The sequence below is a fragment of the Pecten maximus genome, chromosome 19 (assembly GCF_902652985.1).
Source record: "Pecten maximus chromosome 19, xPecMax1.1, whole genome shotgun sequence".
Classification (NCBI taxonomy): Eukaryota; Metazoa; Mollusca; class Bivalvia; order Pectinida; family Pectinidae; genus Pecten; species Pecten maximus.
This window is the reverse complement of record NC_047033.1, coordinates 2,382,738-2,402,706: the sequence shown is the minus strand read 5'-3', so window position 1 is coordinate 2,402,706 and position 19,969 is coordinate 2,382,738. Positions and strand designations below refer to the sequence as shown.

General features: G+C 35.4%; 3 protein-coding genes across 6 annotated transcripts in view; 2 read left to right on the top strand and 1 right to left on the bottom strand.

The window, feature by feature from the left end:
- Positions 1 to 624: 624 nt before the first annotated feature.
- On the top strand, positions 625 to 8,242 carry LOC117317826. 3 transcript variants are annotated; one of them, XM_033872772.1, is made up of 6 exons: positions 625 to 777; positions 2,444 to 2,641; positions 2,903 to 3,013; positions 3,722 to 3,796; positions 5,334 to 5,415; positions 7,305 to 8,242. In XM_033872772.1, exons 1-6 carry the CDS (start codon positions 702 to 704, stop codon positions 7,993 to 7,995), a joined length of 1,233 nt encoding a protein of 410 aa, XP_033728663.1. In that variant the 5' UTR covers positions 625 to 701; the 3' UTR covers positions 7,996 to 8,242. The 3 variants fall into 3 exon arrangements, with proteins under 3 accessions (XP_033728663.1, XP_033728664.1, XP_033728665.1); XM_033872773.1 differs by having other exon boundaries at positions 671 to 777; positions 2,487 to 2,641; XM_033872774.1 differs by lacking the exon at positions 625 to 777 and having other exon boundaries at positions 2,320 to 2,641; positions 2,857 to 3,013.
- A 2,354-nt stretch (positions 8,243 to 10,596) lies between these two features.
- Positions 10,597 to 11,079, bottom strand: LOC117318041. The gene has a single exon (XM_033873043.1). The coding sequence runs from the start codon at positions 11,077 to 11,079 to the stop codon at positions 10,597 to 10,599; it is 483 nt and encodes a 160-aa protein (XP_033728934.1).
- A 3,388-nt stretch (positions 11,080 to 14,467) lies between these two features.
- LOC117317927 overlaps positions 14,468 to 19,969 on the top strand; it is a 42,979-nt gene continuing 37,477 nt past the window's right edge. For both annotated transcript variants that reach the window (XM_033872897.1, XM_033872896.1), the window contains exon 1: positions 14,468 to 14,600. The gene's annotated coding sequence lies outside the window, so the exon portion shown is untranslated. The remainder of the gene's footprint in view (positions 14,601 to 19,969) is intronic.

Below are 19,969 nucleotides of genomic sequence, written 5' to 3'. Positions count from 1 at the left end.
CAAAAATGAAGTATGCGATTGGTCAATGTAGCGGTCAATGCAAAATGCAGATATGCATTAAAAACGAAACAAAGTTAAGATTGAATACAAGCTGAATAAGTGGATGTATCTTAATGACACATTAATAAAATTATATTCCTGATTCAAATGCTGTCTTATTATCACCAAAAATGATTCAAACTGATATAATTTTGTCATCCGTGCTGAAACGCATTAGTTCGTTAATTTATTTCACCAGCAGTTTTACATTATAACCACCAGTATTAAAACTATGCCGTTTATATGTTTTTTTAAAGATGTTTCTTGTTTTAAATATATTTCACAGTAAACGTGTTAGAATTGGTATATTACGTTGTCTTTCGTGGCTATACTTAAGATTAGAACATGAAATTTGGTTTAAACTCTCGACTATCGGTTTCGAGTTCAAACCAAATTTCATGTTCTAATCGCCAGTATCGCCACTCAAAACAACGTATTATCCCCTAATAAATGGTCACAATGGTTTGTTTTGAAGGATGATAATGATGAGTTCTAATTACAATTAGTTAGTTCCGTTTCGTGACGTACGCCGTCAGTGTATATAGAACAGGATAACCATGGCCGGACATTAGTAAGCATGTGTGGGACTTCCGGGGGTGGTAAACTGTATCGATACTGTGTGTAAGATATGTTTGTGTTATCCAGACCTTTGCAGTATCATTATGGAGAAAGTGTTTACTTCATTTTTGCAGCTGTTATGTTCCTCTGTGATGTTCATATGCTACTGTCTTCAGAGCGGTATGGCTATTTTTTTTCTTTCTTTTTCTTTTTTTATATATTCTCATATTTTAAAGTCTTATTACGAACTCGTAAATATATGGTTAGTAAAGAAGTTTTTGTAACTCATTGACCGAAACGTTACGCTTGAGCACAATAATACTGGTTGAGATAAGCAATGTCTTTTGATGTACTGGACAGTCGTATGCTTCAGTTTTACATTTATAATTCAATTCTTATCAATACTAACAATTACTTAAACCAAAGGTGCTAACTTTTCTGTATGTTCGTCCTTCCATGCTCGACAAACGCTCAATGTATTCCGTTTTTCGCCACATTCTTAATTAGGTATGTTGGTAAATGGAACAGTTAGGTTCCGTCCACTTTCTAATATGTAGAAGACTTAAAAAATAAAATATGTCAAACAGTGACGATGACCATCTTTATTAAACTATCATTAACGCGATACAACTTGTAGTTGATAAAGCTTTATTTTATTGTTAGACTAAAGCTTATATTTACCTTACATAATACACATGTATAACAATGTTAAGGAGCATTCATTCCTTCGGACATCAGAAACATGCACAATTTCTATTGATGAAATATATGTCCGAACGATGATAATATGAGTGTTTGTGCCTACATGTAATGAAAGTAACGCCGAAATGTGTAGGGAAAAGGCTATCGTATACAAATACCGTAGGTCTTTGCTGTAATTAGTGATACTTCGGGTCGATTTAAGAATTTTCAGGACTAAATATTCGAAAAACTTTGGTTTAAGCCTTATTAATGTTAAGATGGTAATTTTTACTATTTTGAAAAAAATACGTTTTTTCTAGTTAGATTAATTTTGACCATCTAAACTTTATTCAAACGAAGGAATGCCCCTTTAATGACAAAAGTGATCATATATAAAGCAAACGAAGTTTGGTAGCCGCCATATTGGTTATAAACACCCCAGTGAGAAATATCGTCGAACTAGTTTATAAAGGCGAATAGTTTTAGCGTTCAATTTACCAAAAGTCTGATTCTGTCCACTCAACAAGAACGTTCCGCTCAAAAAGACATGTTTTATATCATATTATTTGATCGCTGCCCTGCAGGTAGGGCGTAAGCATTGTACCTCCTGCCCCCATTGCATGGTCGTAAGAGGCGACTAAATTTAGGATCTTATCTTTTCTCTTCTTTCTAAACAACTTTCTTCTTCCTAACGTCTCCCTTGACAATGCCTCACTTTTGGCCTTTAGTTGAGCGTTCGCCGCTGTGAGGAAGGCTTTGGGCTCTGTTCCCAAGCCGAGACATACCAGAGTCTTTAAAAATGTTAGTTGCTACTCCTGCTTAGCGCTCAGCATATCTGGAGTGGGACGACTGGTTCGCCCGTTGTCAGTATACAGAAATGTTACCGGGTGGGGTGTGCTGCTGGGTGTCTTCGGCAGTATGCTTTAGTGAGGTAGCACTATAAATCGGCAAAAGTTCCGGCCTATCACAAGGAGACTTAACACGAACATACCGCAGCCTCCCAAAACATACATACATGTACGCGCTCACCACACCCATGCATGTCGCACGCACGGGAGACCGTCCTTTAATGACCTTAGCTGTTAATAGGACGTTAAACAAAATAAACCAAACCAAACCAATTATTTGATCACAGTTGCATATCACTTTTAAACTAATGCTTCAGTGTATGGAGACCATTTCTTTATGGAGTCAGCGACGTGTTATAGGGCAATTATAAACTGTCTGATGGACTATAATGGAGTATTGGCTTACCAACCACATTTGGACCAATATGAAAGCGACACCGGCTGTTTAACGTCACACCTTTCCATTTGGCTATGGGCTGGGGAACCGTTTACCTGTATATATCAGAATGGCACAGGTAGGGTACAAATATATCCGAGAGATTTACAATACTATGCAATGCAGACGGGTAGGAATGACTCGGTATGTTAACTTAATTTTAAGGATTATGAAAGTCATCAAAAAATTAAAATGCCTTAAACAACATCCGATTGTTTTTGTTTATATTGGTATAGCCATTTCCTATTAACGATGATTTGATAAAGCAGCATTTCTACCTCTTTGTTTTGATAGTTTGTATTGGTGACGGATAGAGATGTTTTTTTTATAATTCCGATAGAGGCAGGGCAGTCTGGTGCCGGTAAATATGTGTCGCCTACAGAACAGAACATGGTACTACCATCTGTACCTTTAGGAGAGGAAAAGCACAGATATATCTGCGTCACAAACGGTGAGTATTAGCTTCCAGCGAGCCGAGTTATGTTAAAATATATAACTGTGTAGTAGATGGCATTTCTTTCACTATTTTGCAAATGAAGCGAGTTTTTGTTTTTGTTTTTTGTTTTTGGTCAAAATATCAGACGAGAGTAAAAGAACTACCTGATAGAACAACGCAAGCTGGTGTGAATTGTTTTTTACATTTTGTACCACAAAAAAAATATATATATATGGGGGCAAATAAGTAATTCAAACAGTGTGGACAATTAAATATGTCAAATTTTCGAGGCAATCCGCCCTTTATCAAGACAGAGAATACAATCACATGATATATAAACAGTACTAGAAAATACAATAAGATACAGTAAGAGTAATATTTTTGATTTCAGATTTTCAGATTTGTATCGATCGCTCAGACACACACGTGTGATACAAGAGGTCAACCATAAACAGCAAATTTTAAACATGGCGGGACAAATCTCATACACACTTTTTTTTCAAACTTTTCAACAAAATTACTTACATTTGAGAGCACAGGAACATTACATAGAGAATTTAAACCTGTCATTTTTGTCAGCTTAGAGTATGTACAATGATAATTTGGTATATATAAATTTCTAATTTGGCATACTTTTTCATGATTACAGTTAAATAGATATATATGTGTGTGTTTTTAATGACGTATGCACTTTAAAAGTATGTTGGTTAATTTTGGCATTAGACACAATGGGCAAAAGACCAGACCTTTGTGGCCCAAAAGAAATTGAAGTTCGCTTGAAGGAGGAGGAAATGAAAAGTACGTATTACATCCACCAAAAAACGTAATAACACATAACATAGTCAACATACATTCACGGTTTGCATTGCTAAACATTTTCTCTAACCTAAGGCCAGCGTCAAGGGGGATTTGGTCTTCTTTTTTTTTTTTTTTTTTTGGAAATTTTCTATTTTCTTCCATACATATGCATACATGTAGCAATACATAATATTGGTGTATATTTAATTGCAACAATTACACTTTTTCATATGCTTAATACAAATTCGCTTATCAATACATGAAGTATACCTCAGATGCAGTTTCGTCCCAATACATTAAATCGTGCAATCGTATAAAATGAATGTGTTCATCACGATTTCATATCTATATATCCTTATCCTTTTTGTTGCACAAGTTCTTCCAGGATTTGGTCTTTATTGTCAAAAGTCTCAACAGGTATTATCAGGTAAACATATGTTGTATATAAACAGAACACCATTAATACTCTGTGATATGATGATGGATACAAATAAATGTAATGAATGTCACCCTTTACAAGTAAATATACGTAAGACAGCACTAAGTGATGTATATGTCAAAGAGAAATAACTGAAGTATTTACCATATAATTTTTGATTACATTTACATTATAAACATTAACATATAGTGTGTTACATTGACAAAAAATATCAATAAATAATAAAATAATCATACAGTACTGACGCATTGTACGTAACATATGTTAATTACATAAAAGTGTTGCTAACATTGTGTACAAATATATATACAAGCAAAATCTGACGTAATAAGGTAATAGATGAAAACAACACTAGTAGTGTACTAAAAAATTGTTTTCACTTTATAGAAAATATGGGAATACTGAACAATATTAACAATTCTAACACGATTCGTTTGCAACGCGTGTTTTGATTGGTTACGGACCATGTTCTAATCTGCGATAGAACCATGATATATCGTGTTAAGCCACGCCCCGTTTCTAATCAAAACAATATGGCGTCAAGTCTCGAGTTCAAACCAAATCTCATGTTCGAACCAGTATAGCCACCCAAAACAACGTACTTTCCCCTGAACATAATACAGGTAAATAGACAAATCAGCATAAACATATTGTCTTATACGTATTTCGGACAGTTATTGTTGACCTATATTACATACATATACGGTTGAGAAAAAACATGGTAAATTTTGTTTTTGCCAACTAAGATTTTTTTTCTGCTAACTGGTGTGTAAACTGCATTTTTGTAGATATTTTAAAAATTATAGCTGTCTCTGTCATTTGCCATCTATAAAAATGCAATTTACAAACCATTAAACTAAAAAAATATGTATCGTATTTTTTTCATTGGGCATTATACGTACCAATAAAACATAAAACTACCCAAATATGTAAATTTATATACATATAGATCAATGTACCTTAAAAATCAATATGTACATACAAATTCATTAAGTTTATTAAGTCACTCAGCATGAAAACATGTGTTCAACTAATGTGAAATTGACTTTTCGTTACGTACAATATTATCATTTTGTACTGTATTACCATGTTTCTTAGATCTTATGACGACAATTGGATGCGGGATTGGCTGTTTCCTTGTCATAACTGTATTGGTGCTGTTTGGTCTATACAAAAGGCGGTAAGTGTATTTTGTCCCGTTTTCGTTCATTTGAGTAGTGACATGGTTCAGAATGTACACACGTGTACAACGTTCTTTTGAAAGTAATCATTGAAAATTATTAAACAATGGGACTTTTGTATCTCCCTTTCCAAATTGTTTCCTTATTATCACTGAGCAGTCCTAGAAGGGCAAAATGGCTGCATGCTGTCACTATTATCACTGAGCACTCCTAAAAGGGCAAAATAGCTGCATGGTATCCTTATTATCACTGAGCAGTCCTAGAAGGACAAAACAGCTGCATGCTGTCACTGTTATCAATGAGCACTCCTAAAAGGGCAACATAGCTGCATGGTATCCTTATTATCACTGGGCAGTCCTAGAACGGCGAAACTGCTGCATGATGTCACTATTATTACTGACGAGTCCTAGAAGGACAAAACAACTGCATGGTGTCATTATCATCAATGAGCAGTCCTAGAAGGACAAAACAGCTGCATGATGTCACTATTATCACTGAGCAGTCCTATAAGGACAAAACAACTGCATGATGTCACTATTATAACTTTTTTATAATAACGTCGGAAGTGCTATTGTTTCGGTCTTAACTCTATTCCTCTGATTATCAGACCCCTGATGCTGATCTTCTACCCTTAATAAGTCTATTGAGCGGTTGAGATGTTTGGTTGATATTATGATTACATTAAACATCTTCTCAAAGCGAAACATTCATAAGATAATCTTTTGCATCTGATGCGACTCCCTCAACTATCTATTGTATTATTTACATTTTGCAGCTGTTAGAAGTATATACATTTGCACATATTATTCATAAGACAATGTCGCGCTTCAATTTCTGTTGTGAAGTTATATCTTTGCCGTCGCAGTTTCAATTGATCTGACCACATATTTATCAACATCACAGGCGTCATTTGTCGCGTTTGAAATGCCAATGCTGCTTTCAAATGATTTGTCTCATTAAAAGGTCAATATATAAGTTGGAGGACATATCACAGGAGATCTAACCATCCCTGTTCTTCCTCCTTCCTCGACATTTGAAAATGGCCATTGCATTTGATTATATACACGTTAATTACTGATGACGCAAGTTCATTGTTGGAAATATATATACATATATAAAAGAAAGACTAATAATTAACGACAAATTCTCCTTTCAAATTTCATCACTCCCTAAAATCACCCTATTTAATGTTGAAAACACTATCAAGCTAATCTTGTAACTTACCGATCGTTCTTAAAAATAGGTGGTCGGAATCTTAATCGGAGTTTGATATATTGAAACTGTTTCCTCTACGGTTGAGCTGGTCACGAAGGTAATGTAATGCGTACTTTACCTAAAACTCCGATAAACTCGAAAGTTATTGATATGTTATCAAATTGAGCAATGTAGAAAAGAATAATTAACAAATATTCATATTTGAACATTAAACTGCGTCTTTTTTGAAAAAATAAATCATTACGCACAAACACGCCTTATTCAATTTGTCTGCAACCCTTTGAGAGTTATCGAACATAACTTTCTATGGAAGGCAGTTTGATGATTTTATTAACGTTTTAAATTATTTTTCTTACAGTGTAATTTCATTCGAAAGTTAAATTTCCCGCTGTCAATGGTGCTTGTTCTTGTGACATCACGATTACAAGCGATTATCCAAGGCAAAAATATAGTTCGTGGAAATAAACACAAAAAGGATTAATTTAATTTCAACATCTAAATCAATATATTCCAACATGACGGATTATAATCCAGTAACCTTATTTTCGTTACATCGATATACAGTGACGTCAGACCTTACCCATATCACTAAACCGATAGGAGTTATTTAAGAATTAGTACCACCACCACCAACAACTTTTTAAAAAATATTTTGTCTTTTATGAAATTACAGAACAAGGGAAAGGACAACCTCATATCTGCCAGATAAATCAAGCAGGAACGAGATGGAAACCAAAACTAGCACGTGTAACTGTGAATCTAAAGTGTTTAAAGATGAGAATGATCACCACTATACATTGCCGAGGACTGCCTGGTTAAAAAATGTCACGTTAGTACGTCCAGCACTCCGAAGTATGGGTGATGTACGCGCGGGTGCCTCTGAGGGAAATCTGCATCCGTTACGCTACAAATATTCCACCAGATCCCACAGGGCACTAAGCCCGAAGACGTCCATGTCGGCTCCAGACTTGCATATCTACGAGAACTTGGAACCCTACATGTGTGTCACCAACCAGGACAAGTCGTGTGGATGTAGTCATAAAAAGGCTGTTTATGACAGAAATAAAAACAGTGTTCATGAGTACATGGAGTTCTTCACAAAATCTGGGGCAGCGTCTGCCCCCGACATATACGCCGAACTGGTGCCCTGTTTTTGTGCTGTGACACATGGGGCACAATGTGATTGTAAAAACGATCGTTTTAAAAGCATAGATGTATGTCAGCAAATCAGCGCGTTTGACAAAGCTAGTGACATCGACTTTCATTTCATATCAAAATCTGCTTCTGCTCCTAATTTAGATATAGGCACGAAAGTGGAACCTGACGATGAAACGGATAAAGACTTAAACGGTTGTCTTTTATAAGAACTTCACGAATTATTCTCATCACGCTGTCAATTTTAACATGTATATTTTATTTAATGAGCATTGTGGAAATGTGTTTTAGTTTCATCGGGGTATGAAAAACAAATTTGTTGGCAAACTGTATGAATCCGCGTAGCAAATTCTTACAGAAGTTTGCAACAAATTTGTTTTCATACCCCTATGAAACTAAAAAATAATTGACATCAACGCTTATAATTAATTTTTGAAAATAATTTTCTAATTTAAAACGTTTTATGTACAATTTTACTGGTTTTATATTGGATTCTTTTTCTCAAATTGTCGTATTGTGACGTCACATTTTTCGCGCCATTCTCGGAATTTTTTTCATAGTGGTATGAAAAAAAACTAAACCAATCAGAAAGCCGCATTCTGCGTAAAACATCTGAAAATTAATTATAATATCTTAATTTCAATATGTATATTGAATTTCACACATGTTACATATTTTTGTGTTTTATTTATTTATTCATGTTTATTTTCATTTTCTAGAATTTTATTTAGTTTCCTAAAGAAAACCATCTTAAGACAATCAGACAAGTTAACTCTAGTAAAATACATTTCATATTAATGTCGCAGAAAACGCTTACCGCTCTGTGCTGTCCAGCCAAACTTTTACGCTAAGGTTCAAATATGACTCCTTTCATTATTCCGTTACAAGTCCCTAAAATGCCCCCGCCCCCTAGTTCCGAAGATGCAAGTGTGGTGACTATGACAACATAAGCATTCGTGGTTGTATTTGCAGCTCCTAAAACCATGAAAAACATGTTTTATAGAAATCAAACAATAACTTATTTTCGGCCAATAAGAAGCCAAAGTGTGGTTTCTTTGGCAGCATAGCTCAACGGGTTGAATTTTCAGATCGCAAATACCCCTATATCAAAAAATCAAATCGGACATTATTTAGATTTCGACCAATCAAAAGCCTCATTGTCTTGACAACGACACACCCACTGTGTATACCCGTACACCGGAATTGCTAGCAGTGATGCGAAACTGCTGGGTGATGGCGGTCAAACACACCTCAATTTTTCAATGTTTCTCATCGTTACGTATTTAAACGTCGTGTACAATTGTAGGTTGTTTCTTTGTCAAGCTTGTTATATATGCATGTTATAGAGCCTCCGTATGTGACATTTTCTTTCAAAACATGTCTGTTTAAGCTCATAACTTGCTTCCTGGTACCGCTAAATGCAAACAGATTACATCAACAAACAACGATAATTATTTATACCGTATGTTTAAAGCGTACCCCACACTAACATTACCCTAAATAAGATCCAAACACAATATAGATGCATGTTAGACCAAGTTAAAGTTTTAAGCCATTGCGTTTTAACAGAAAATAAAATGACAAGATGTACGGCAGTTGGATCATGTTTATAACTTGCCGTACAACTTGTCATTTTATTATCTGTTAAAACGCAACGATTTTAACGGTTAACTTGTTTAAACATGCTATGAACATTCGATGAACAAAGCCGGCTGTGAGATTAAAAATTAAGACAGTTTTATTTAAAACGTTAACTAAATATACGCTTGAAGGGTCTAGTTGCCTCCATCCTAAATACATGAAGAAGAACAGATACACAATCTGACTTTCAATATTAAAGGATTAATTTAATTATATATATTTCATATTATTTAGGTATAACATAAAAAAGACGTGTACTCTAAATAAACCGCGTTTTTGTGTTATGACTCCTTAATATAACATAAAAATTCAGGTTAATCCTTTAAATTTAATCTATACCATGAAACTAATTTTATTGACGGACTCTTTTCATTTACAAATCATTACTTTGCTACATCCGCCAATCGAAAGCGACGTTATAAACAGCTACGTCATTTCTACGTTTTGGACTGATAACATGAGTTCCTAAACCAATGAAAATGCTTCTTACAAATACAGGGTGTTTCAAAATGTCTGATACGTTATAAATCCTGATAACTCATTTCATTTTAATCATAGGAAAATAATATATATACCACAGCAAAACACATTTTCTAATTATTTTTTCTCATATATTACTGACCATACTGAATAGGGTATTAAACATTTAACTATTGGTTAATAAAATGTACCTTTATATATAAGTGTTCCAAATGACGTCCATTCTGGTCAGCGACCACGTCAACTCTACGTCTAAAATTCTAAATTACAAATGAACATGTTGCAGCAGAAATTGCACGGTTTTCTCTTCCGATAGCCTGGGTCAGGTCTACAGTGTTCTCAGGAACTGGATTGTACACTTTATCCTTAAGATTCCCCCACAAATGAAGTCTAAAGGGTTGAGGTTAGGTGAATGTGGTGGCCACTCTTTATGAGTCTTCAGCGATATAATCGTTATTCCAAAAATTGAATTCAACCACTCAAGAACAGTTCCTGCTGTATGTGGTGTTGCGCCATCCTGTTGAAACCACACTGATCTAATGTTATGAAATTATTTTGCAAGGCCGGTAAGGATTTTCTTTTAAGAAGCTTGAGGGAGCGATCAGAATTAACTGTCATAGCGTTGCCATTCGTGTTCCCCTAGAAAAAATGGCCAATAATTCCAATTGAACTAAGAGCCACCTAAACGGTTACTTCCTCGTGATGTAGGGATTTCTCTGTATAGAATCGTGGATTTTTAGACCCCAGAATCTGAAATTCTGCTTGTTCACCTCATTATGTAGGTGGAAATGAGCCTCATCTGAAAACCAAACGGTTTCCGGAAATGTCTGCGGCTGCTTTATAATCCAACATGCAAATGCCAGCCAAGAATGAATATCAGAGTCTTTCAAGTGCTGCATAATTGAAATGTGATATGGAGTCAAGTGCAAATCAAATCGAAGTATCCTGTAGACACTAGAGATACAAGTGTTATCACTGTCTTTGTCCTTTAAAACTTGTCGCACAGACTTTTGGGGAGTTTCCTCAATTACTGTTCTCACACTTTCAATATTTTCCTTAGAACGAGCACATTTAGGCCTTCCCTTGTTTGTATGTCTTCCATCAGCAACTGATCCACTGTGTTCAAACCTCTTTGCAATGCGCTTAATCTGCATTATTGACATTCTCGGCATCGCTGGATTCTTTTTATGCATACATCGCGCCACTTTTATAGGTGAATTAAGGTGATAAATCTACTTCTGCCAGATGTATGTCAGACACCTCCATCTTCGAGATTGCCTTTTTATAAGTCATGGATGAGATCAAAGATGACATCATAGATGACGTCATATTTTTATTAAACCAAATTGTGTACAATTACCTATCATATGGTGTATAAAGTTTTTCAATGTGATGACAAGTGACTGAGAAAAGTCAATTTAGAATGTATCAGATATTTTTAAACACCCTGTATGATTCAATTATTGCTATTGGTGTCATATCTTTGTCATAATCTGTACAAACTAATAGACATAAAAGATGATACAGGGCATTTCAGTGTAGTGTAGTTTTATGTTAGCCTCTTATAATGTGTAACGCTATACTTCTGGGGAGTTTGCTACATGTATGGAACGACAGGTCCTTCCGGGATCTACTACATGTACCTATGTACACATAGCGTGACTCAACGTCCTTAGTTCACCGACTAACTCCGGAATCTTGATGCAGTCTGATTGGTTCTATTTTTTAGGGAGGGACCAATCGCTGGTAGCGATAATGCATGATTACTACTTCCGCTTGTCGAGCTACTTAACTGGATCGTCACGAGCTGTGTAAGTGACTAATGTACACTACCAACAAAGGGTATTATAAAAGTGATACAACGTGTATGATATATTTACCCAATAGTATTTTATAAATTTATATTTCCAATGGAGTTTGAATCAAGTTTGACTCTATGAAGCTGTATGTTTCATTTGTCAATGAACTTACACGTATTTGAAAGATACATGTATTTTCAACATTAAATGCATATTTTATTTAAAGTATTTAATGAATGAAATAAACTATTTACTCCGTATCAATCAAAGTAAAGTGTAAAGAAACGGCAGCGTCGACAAAAGACATACATGGATGGGTAGTGTAAATTTCTTTCTACCACAATAGGTGGGTGTTATTCAACTCCTAAGGCATGACATAATCATTTAAACTCTTGAATAACATTCAGCTTATAACATGCGTGGAATAATCTCAAAATGCGTTTTGATTGGTTGACACAGTGACCTTTGACCGGGACTATTTTTTTTTTTCATTTAGTGGTTCAATGCAATTTGATTGACTAAAACTTGAAAGCCGCTTCACGATGTGCTGGAAATGATAACGCATAAGAAGTATAACCTTGCAAATATATATAGATTCTTATCATTTTATTGCTTTGAGAGAATGAACCTACCTATTTATATGATTTGTAATAAATTGTAATTTTTCCATCAGTTTTGCATATTAATCAGCGACATTTCAAATTAGGTATATCTTTACACTACACCTGATAATGTGAACATAAATCACGTTGACACAAAACAGGTAAATTCATTCCAAGAACAGTTTTTCTATTGCGGTAGAAACAGGTCACACAAATTCGTGGTTGACATTTCTTTTACTAGAGTAAGTTTTTTTTTCAAAAGTAACAAAAAACGAGCTTTAGCGAGTCAATAGGGTTGATATTTTTTATATTATTGAGCCAATTGAATATGTCATCAGTATGCCACCTAGCAATCTAAATAGAACGTGCATGTTAAATGTTATGGATCCTGGTTTGTGAATTGCTTATACCATGGAGATGTAAGAAGATACACTGGCTTCGTTTTAGTATATCCCGTTATTACAGGACGAGAGCAAACTACATTCTAGTTTTGTAAAAAAATAAATGATGGTGGAGAGGAAACACCCTTTCTCTGACGCACTCGTCAGTGTGGAAAGTAAAAACCCTTTCTCTGACACCCTCGTCAGTGTGGAAAGTAAAAACCCTTTCTATGACACCCTCGTCAGTATGGAAAGTAAAAACCCTTTCTATGACACCCTCGTCAGGAAAGCATGCAAAACGGCTGTGTGGAAGAACTGACTTCAAACCATATGAATTCAATAGTAAATTGTTCATATGTAATGTTGATAAAGCTATCAATATAGAAACATAGAACTAACCAAGGTGGCCAAGAGGAAAGGCACTATGGAGACGGTGGCCCCAATGGCTTCACTGTAACACAAGAAATGAAAACAATACCAAATATGTTATAACTCGAACACATTTAGAGGAATGTCAATATCATATATTAAGTTAAAATCTCTATTGGTACTGCATTACTGTTGAACTGTTGAGCGTTCGCTCCTGGTAGGAAGACTTTTGGGTTCTGTCCCTTGACCCATGTGTTACTGCTCCCATTGCATGCTCAGTATATTGGGAATAGGGGCGACTGGTTCGCATGTTGTCAGTATAAGTTGAACAGCTGTGGATAATTGTCATTAGGACGTTAAACAAGATACAGAATCAAAGCAATTCAGACCATCTACATGTGTCCTAAATATAGCAAATATTCCAGAAGCTATGACATTCATGTATGTCATAGTATTTATTCATGAACAGTATACTAAGGTATGACCAGTGAAATATATAAAATACACATTCATTATTTAGTCATTAGAATATATGTGAAATATATCTCCTTTATTAATGACGTGTTATCATGAATAAACTTATATTCATCAGGTATTGAATAAAGGTGATGTGATGTAAACTTATATATGTTATATCTTTTTGTTTTAATTCTAATGTATTCAGTTTTTTTCGCTGAGAGGTTAATGTGTCCCGATGTGTGTTAACTAGCACGACCATAGGCCGGTGGTTTTTCTCCAGGTACTCCGACTTTCATTCACCTCCGAAACCTGGCACGTCCGAAATAGCCCTAGCCGTTCATAATATGTTTAAAAAAGCAAACTACATCTGTAAATCAAGAGTTTTAAACGTAAATAAATGACAAAGACAAGTGAGTCATGTGGTCAAATTATGACAGAAAGCCTGCAGATAGAACGTATCTGAATCATATAACAGTATATACTTCATTCATAATCATATATATTTACCTCCCTACTTTCGACCAAAGTCTACAAACCACTAAAGTAACCAAAACGTTTAATAGCTGGAATTAGCAGGAAAGTTCCTCTTATAAATAGTTAATATAGATGATGGTTATGATTTATGAAACAAATATTTCGGATATGAGATTGGTCAAATTTTTCGTCGCAATACATGAATAATTTAGCGCGAAGTGTTAGGAAAGAAACACCTTATTTTGCGTCCGATTTGGATCATACACATAGTTCCACGGAAAATGTCCACCTGGTTATGCCATAGACACAACGAATATCTAGTAGTGATATAGATGAAAACCAAATAGTTAGTAATGCCATGGAAACCACGAATATCCGATAGTGCTATGGAAACCAAATATCCGGTAGTGCTATGGAAATAACGAATATCCTTAACCTTAACCTTAAGGGCACCAGTGCCAAGTGATAAGTGAACTATATTGTAAGCATGTCACCTTATCGGATAAGGACATCAAGAGTGCAGTACGTGTCGATAACTTATGACCGATAGACACCTATCTAATTACACAGTAGGCGGGGTTCATCTGCAAGCAGAAGGTGGCTTTTTATGGTGAGGAATTTCAATTTTCCTTTTGATTAGAAATCATTTAAATAACGCTATGCAAATATAATATAAGAGATATAATGCATATCTAGGAGCTATGAAATACATTTGTAAGTTTTATCTAGTATACGATTGCGCTACCTACGTCTGATCCAAAAAGAGGTTTTATATGTTACGTGTATGTTGAATATATCTCTGTAATCATTAATTTAAATAGCTTACCGATTCAAATTGAACAACATAATAACATTCTGTGTAACGATATAAGATTCCGGTTTAATGCAGTTACTAAATATGATATACCGACAGGAAACCGTCTTGTCACGTCATCGCCATAACGTTGTCATGTCATCGCTATAACATGCTTACGCCATCGCTATAACATTCTTACGTCATCGCTATAACGTTCTTACGTCATCAAAATTGCTGTCACGTCACGTCATTGCAATAATGTTGTCGCGTTACGTCGTTCATATAACGTTGCCACATCATCATCACTCTGAAGTTGGCACGTCATAGCTTAGATTTCGTCACGTCATCGTTATAACATTGCCATATCCAAAAACGATATACATATTATGTTAGTGCGAATATATTTGTGAGAAACAAAATTATTATCTTTAATTGTAATATACAATGTAATTTCCTGGTTATTATTGTATAAAAAATATTAAGATATTAGAAAGTCTAACATATATAAAATAAACCATAAATATTGTTGTTGGTGTTATATTTTCGTAAACAAACTATTAGCTTATACAACTTTCAGCTATGCTCATTTATCAACATTAACCCCAGTTGTTCCACATCTTAGGCGACCACATTCTTGTGGACCTGGGCAATATTAATTAAACACAGTTCAGCAATAATCACACAAATCACACGTTTATACGGAGAGAACATTTTTGGGGGATGTTATAAGATTCCATAACTGTATGCAAATAGCAGAATTCTGAGTTCCACCGGAACAGAGTTCGGTTCGGTGTTTAGACAACACTTCCGGAAAAAAATTAGGCCCTCGGAACTTCCGGTTTTCAACGTCTACATTGCCAACAACACTCATTCATACGTTTTATCTGAGTATCTACATCTTCGTTTCAACTGTCATCACTATGGCTGATCAACTGGATTTCCAACATTGGTTGGTACCTTATTTGAAGCAGTTTCTACAGGACAGAGGCGTTTCTTGTTCTTTTTCAAGAAAAGAACACCTCGTTAGGTTGTGTGGTCTCGCAAGTGAACTTGACCTTAATTGACGTTATCTCGACTGCGGATGATTACGAACAGATGGATATCCACAGGAGAACTGTATCAGTAGGTGATGAGACGTTAGTTCTACCTTAGTTAACGATTGTTAGTGATTGGCTCGCTGATTTGAGAGGCCTTCCAGATATTGAAATGTTATCATTTCTGATAAGATGAATATGTATCGGTATGTCAAAGGGACATGTGTGCCAGAGACAAGACAGACAGCACAACCCATGAGAAGTATGGCTTATCGTTAGTGATGCAGGAGATCCATTCTGGAGGATGCACGAGTGTTGCGTAAGTATATATGTATAATAGTACATAACGATTTTATAATGGAAACCATCATTACCTGCTTTACTTATTGTCCATCCGATAAAATATCATGTTTATATTGCAATATTGATATTATAGTATTAATATTATAATTCGGTTAATTAAATCATTACCAATACTCTACTGCTAATTATGATCTGTTCTTAATTTACATTGATGATCATAAGGACGAGAGCTTTATTAAATCTTATCAACTTCATGAGTACAACAAATTGATATATATATATATATATTATCTTTCAGTGACAACGGAACTTGTAAACACTGTGTGGCTCTGCTGTTTGCCCTCGCAAGCTTTTCTGAGCGACACAAGGATCGAGGTACCAAAGTTGGTACAGATGTTGATTCTGCTTGGGACAAACCAATTCCCCACTTACATTTCCTAGTAAAAGGGGGGATGACAAGTGTAGCACCTCTTTCTAGTAACAAGTCCCGGATCAGGAAGTCACGGTCTGCCATAACCTCATCTCCTGGTCTGATATGGTCCAGAAAACCACTTTCTTGGTGATGTATCTGTCAGAAACATTACCACCCCATAAGTCGGAGACAAAAGAGGAGGCACCAGATGGAGTTATTGCTACAAGGAGCTTGTATGTATTATGATGTTTGTACGAACTGTAAGTCTGGGATTGTGCTGTAGGAGAACGAGGTCGAACAACAAAGAATTATGTGCAGTCAATTATTGCTGTAGAATTTGGATAGTTCAATTTGAACGAAGGCGGCAAAAACTTTCTGACAACATCTGAGATGGCCATTTCAATAATGGTGACACTAGAACATACATGTAGTTGATCCAAGTTGTAAATATCTGAGACACTCTACTATTTGACACTCCAAAGATATCTGCCAGAAAACAAAATGCTAATATTGCTAATCGTAACCGCACTAAAGTTAAGATAAATTACTCATAGCGGGATAGTTTTCTTTTTGGGCCAGGCTTCTTCAAGTAAGGATCTCTCTGGTATGTTGTCTCTGCTGCAGAATCTTGTTTAGACCAGTACTTAAGTGTTGGTGATGACTTGTCAAGTATATCTGTAGATATAGTAAACAGATGGAGGAACTAATGTTAAAATGAACTGATATCTTACAATATATGACTGTAATACAAAATCAAGTCAACAGGCTGCATGATTATAACGAATTGAAATCAATGTTATGAATCAAGACCAAATATTGATTTGCTCAAACTGATCTGATTGGTACAAATATAATAGCAATATTTCCATTCCAATATCAAAAATCCATGGTTGACAATTCAATTGAATTCATTGTAATTATATAATAGCAATGACGTGTACAGTTTTAATTCAATACTCCATGCATTTGAGCAAGATATAATATCATACTTACTAAAGAACCATTCAGAAACGCCTTGGACTGAATCCCAGTGTATTTCATTACACTTTCATCTGTACGAGTCACTTTCTCTACGAACAAATCTTTGAGAAGCTTGTCAGGATTTTGGAGCTGTTTTTGTTTTTCCTCTAACTCTTGAATATCTTGGATGCTGATATCTGTCTGGGATGACATATCATTGAGTTCCACCTGATTTGTGTTGTCACCTATGTAGTCATGACCCTCAGGAGCTGGGACTGAAAATATGAAGAGATAATATAGTTAATGTAGATTGATAATGTCAACTCTTATGTACTTTTTATACACTGTTCAGTAGAAATCAACCTACATGTGTTATGATAATATTATACTCATATTATAGCCCAAGTGGAATCTATGACATACTCATACAAATACTAAAATTTTATTTGATGAGATATATATACACTGTAATATGCCAGGTCTGTTTATTTACCTACTTGTATATACACATGTGCCCACTATCTAAAGAAAAATGAGAGAACCAAAATATCATCATTTATATATATATATGTATGCCTCTTACCTTTTTATTTTCCATCCCTAGTAGCATTGCCATCATTTTCAGACATCACAACTTCCTCCACAACTGCCATATACATCTGTGTATTTTCATCCTAAAGTGGAACATTAAAAATCAATGTGAATATGAGTCTAGTACCTTTGAAGTTTAGTACATCAGATCCAGGTGTGAACACAGGTAGACATTATAGATGTATAAAAGTATAGGTTGATACAATGTGTATATGATACTGTAATACGGGTACCACATATAAAATTATTTGTGCGTCCAGTGAATAAGTTTATTGTAAAATGTTTTCCATTTTTGTTTACGTGTACATTTTGTTAACATATGACTTACCATATATGGAGTAAGAACGGATGACCATGACGTCGCCGTTTCTGTTCGCGATCGGTTATCGTCAGCATCACTGCTAGCCTCGCTGTATATTCGTCTTTTATCGGCGGCACTGGTAGATCTTTCGTGAACATGCTGTTTAAAATTGTTGTAATGAAACAGTGATGGATAGGGGTTACTTTCTGTCGGTTTGCCATCGACGGAATGCCTAGAACAAAGGCGATGGTAGGCTGGTAGGTCATAATCCTGGCGACGGAGTAGCTCCAGCCACCGTCTCCTAGCTTTTGTGTCTTTTTTCTTGGTCGGAAAAGGAAAGAACTGAATGCCCCGCATATATCCATATGTTCCTAGCTTCCTATAATCGCTAACACATCCCTCTGCGGCACAATAATAACGCGTTTTTGACGATATACTAGGTCTAGATGACATTTGAAATTTCCGCGTAAGCAAACAATGTCAAACCGGAAGTACCTGGGACCTAAATTTTTGCTAAATCACGTGACAGGCGTGACTAAAATTCGAAAATAATACGGTTTCAGGAGGAACACAGAACCCTGCTATTTGTGAAGCATTCCATATCTATATCTATATGTGTATTTATATGGGGCAAAGAAGTAATTCAAACAGTGTAAACAATAAAGTTTGTTAAATTTTCGAGGCAATCCGCTCCTTTATCAAAACACAAAAAATCACAAATACAATCACAGAATATATATAAGAAATACTGAAAATACAATAAAATACAATAAGAATAATGTTTTAGTAACTGGAGAAACCACAATGAACCCTTCGACAAACGTGGGCGAAGGCGGATACTAGCGTGACTGCATCATGTTTAAACACTAGAACGCTATGCGACCAACGGCAGAGGTATTTTGAATTCCCCCGCACGTGAAAGTATTCCGAAGAGTTCAAACACTGTTAGTGGACGACATTGCATTTATATAAAAAAATGTTGCATTATCGTCTCTACAGTGATTGGTTAAATATCGTGTACAAAGTCTGAAAAACTTAAGAAAAATATGTGTTAGATCATAAGAATTATAGAGAGTGGTGTGAAAAAACTGCTACAAATATTTATCAAGACTGAAAATATAAGAAATACGAATGCCGAAGTGTCCCTACAGGACGCTACGGGAAACAGACGATTCGGACCAACTCGGACCAAGATGTTGTTGCATGATGGCGGGAGGCGACTAAATGTGAGTCTGAAAGAGCAACAATGAATAGATGCCCCAAAAAGTACAGCAATTATGAAAAATTTAACAAATTGAATGAAAACTACTTGCAGGTCAGTGGTACAGCTATGGGCACTTAGATGGCTCCTTCATATGCTAATGTATTCATGGAACATCTTGAATCCCAACTTTTAGCATCTGCTCCAATTAAGCCATTCAGCTGGCTCAGATTCATCGATGATATTGAAATCAAATGGACTTCGAACCGGACATCACTCGATGAATTTATAGATCACGCAAACACGTTCCATCCAACAATCAAATTCACTGCAGAGGTCTCCACGGAAACTAACACATTTCTAGACATCAGTTCAACCTTA

What these genes read in the sequence shown, in the direction of transcription:
- LOC117317826 (XM_033872772.1), top strand. Translation starts at nt 702, where the DNA reads ATGGAGAAAGTGTTTACTTCATTTTTGCAGCTGTTATGTTCCTCTGTG. An exon ending in ATGCTACTGTCTTCAGAGCG is followed by an intron (nt 778 to 2,443) that starts GTATGGCTATTT and finishes CTAATGCTTCAG; the next exon opens with TGTATGGAGACCATTTCTTT. An exon ending in GAAGGAGGAGGAAATGAAAA is followed by an intron (nt 3,797 to 5,333) that starts GTACGTATTACA and finishes CATGTTTCTTAG; the next exon opens with ATCTTATGACGACAATTGGA.
- LOC117318041 (XM_033873043.1), bottom strand. Translation starts at nt 11,079, where the DNA reads ATGCCGAGAATGTCAATAATGCAGATTAAGCGCATTGCAAAGAGGTTT.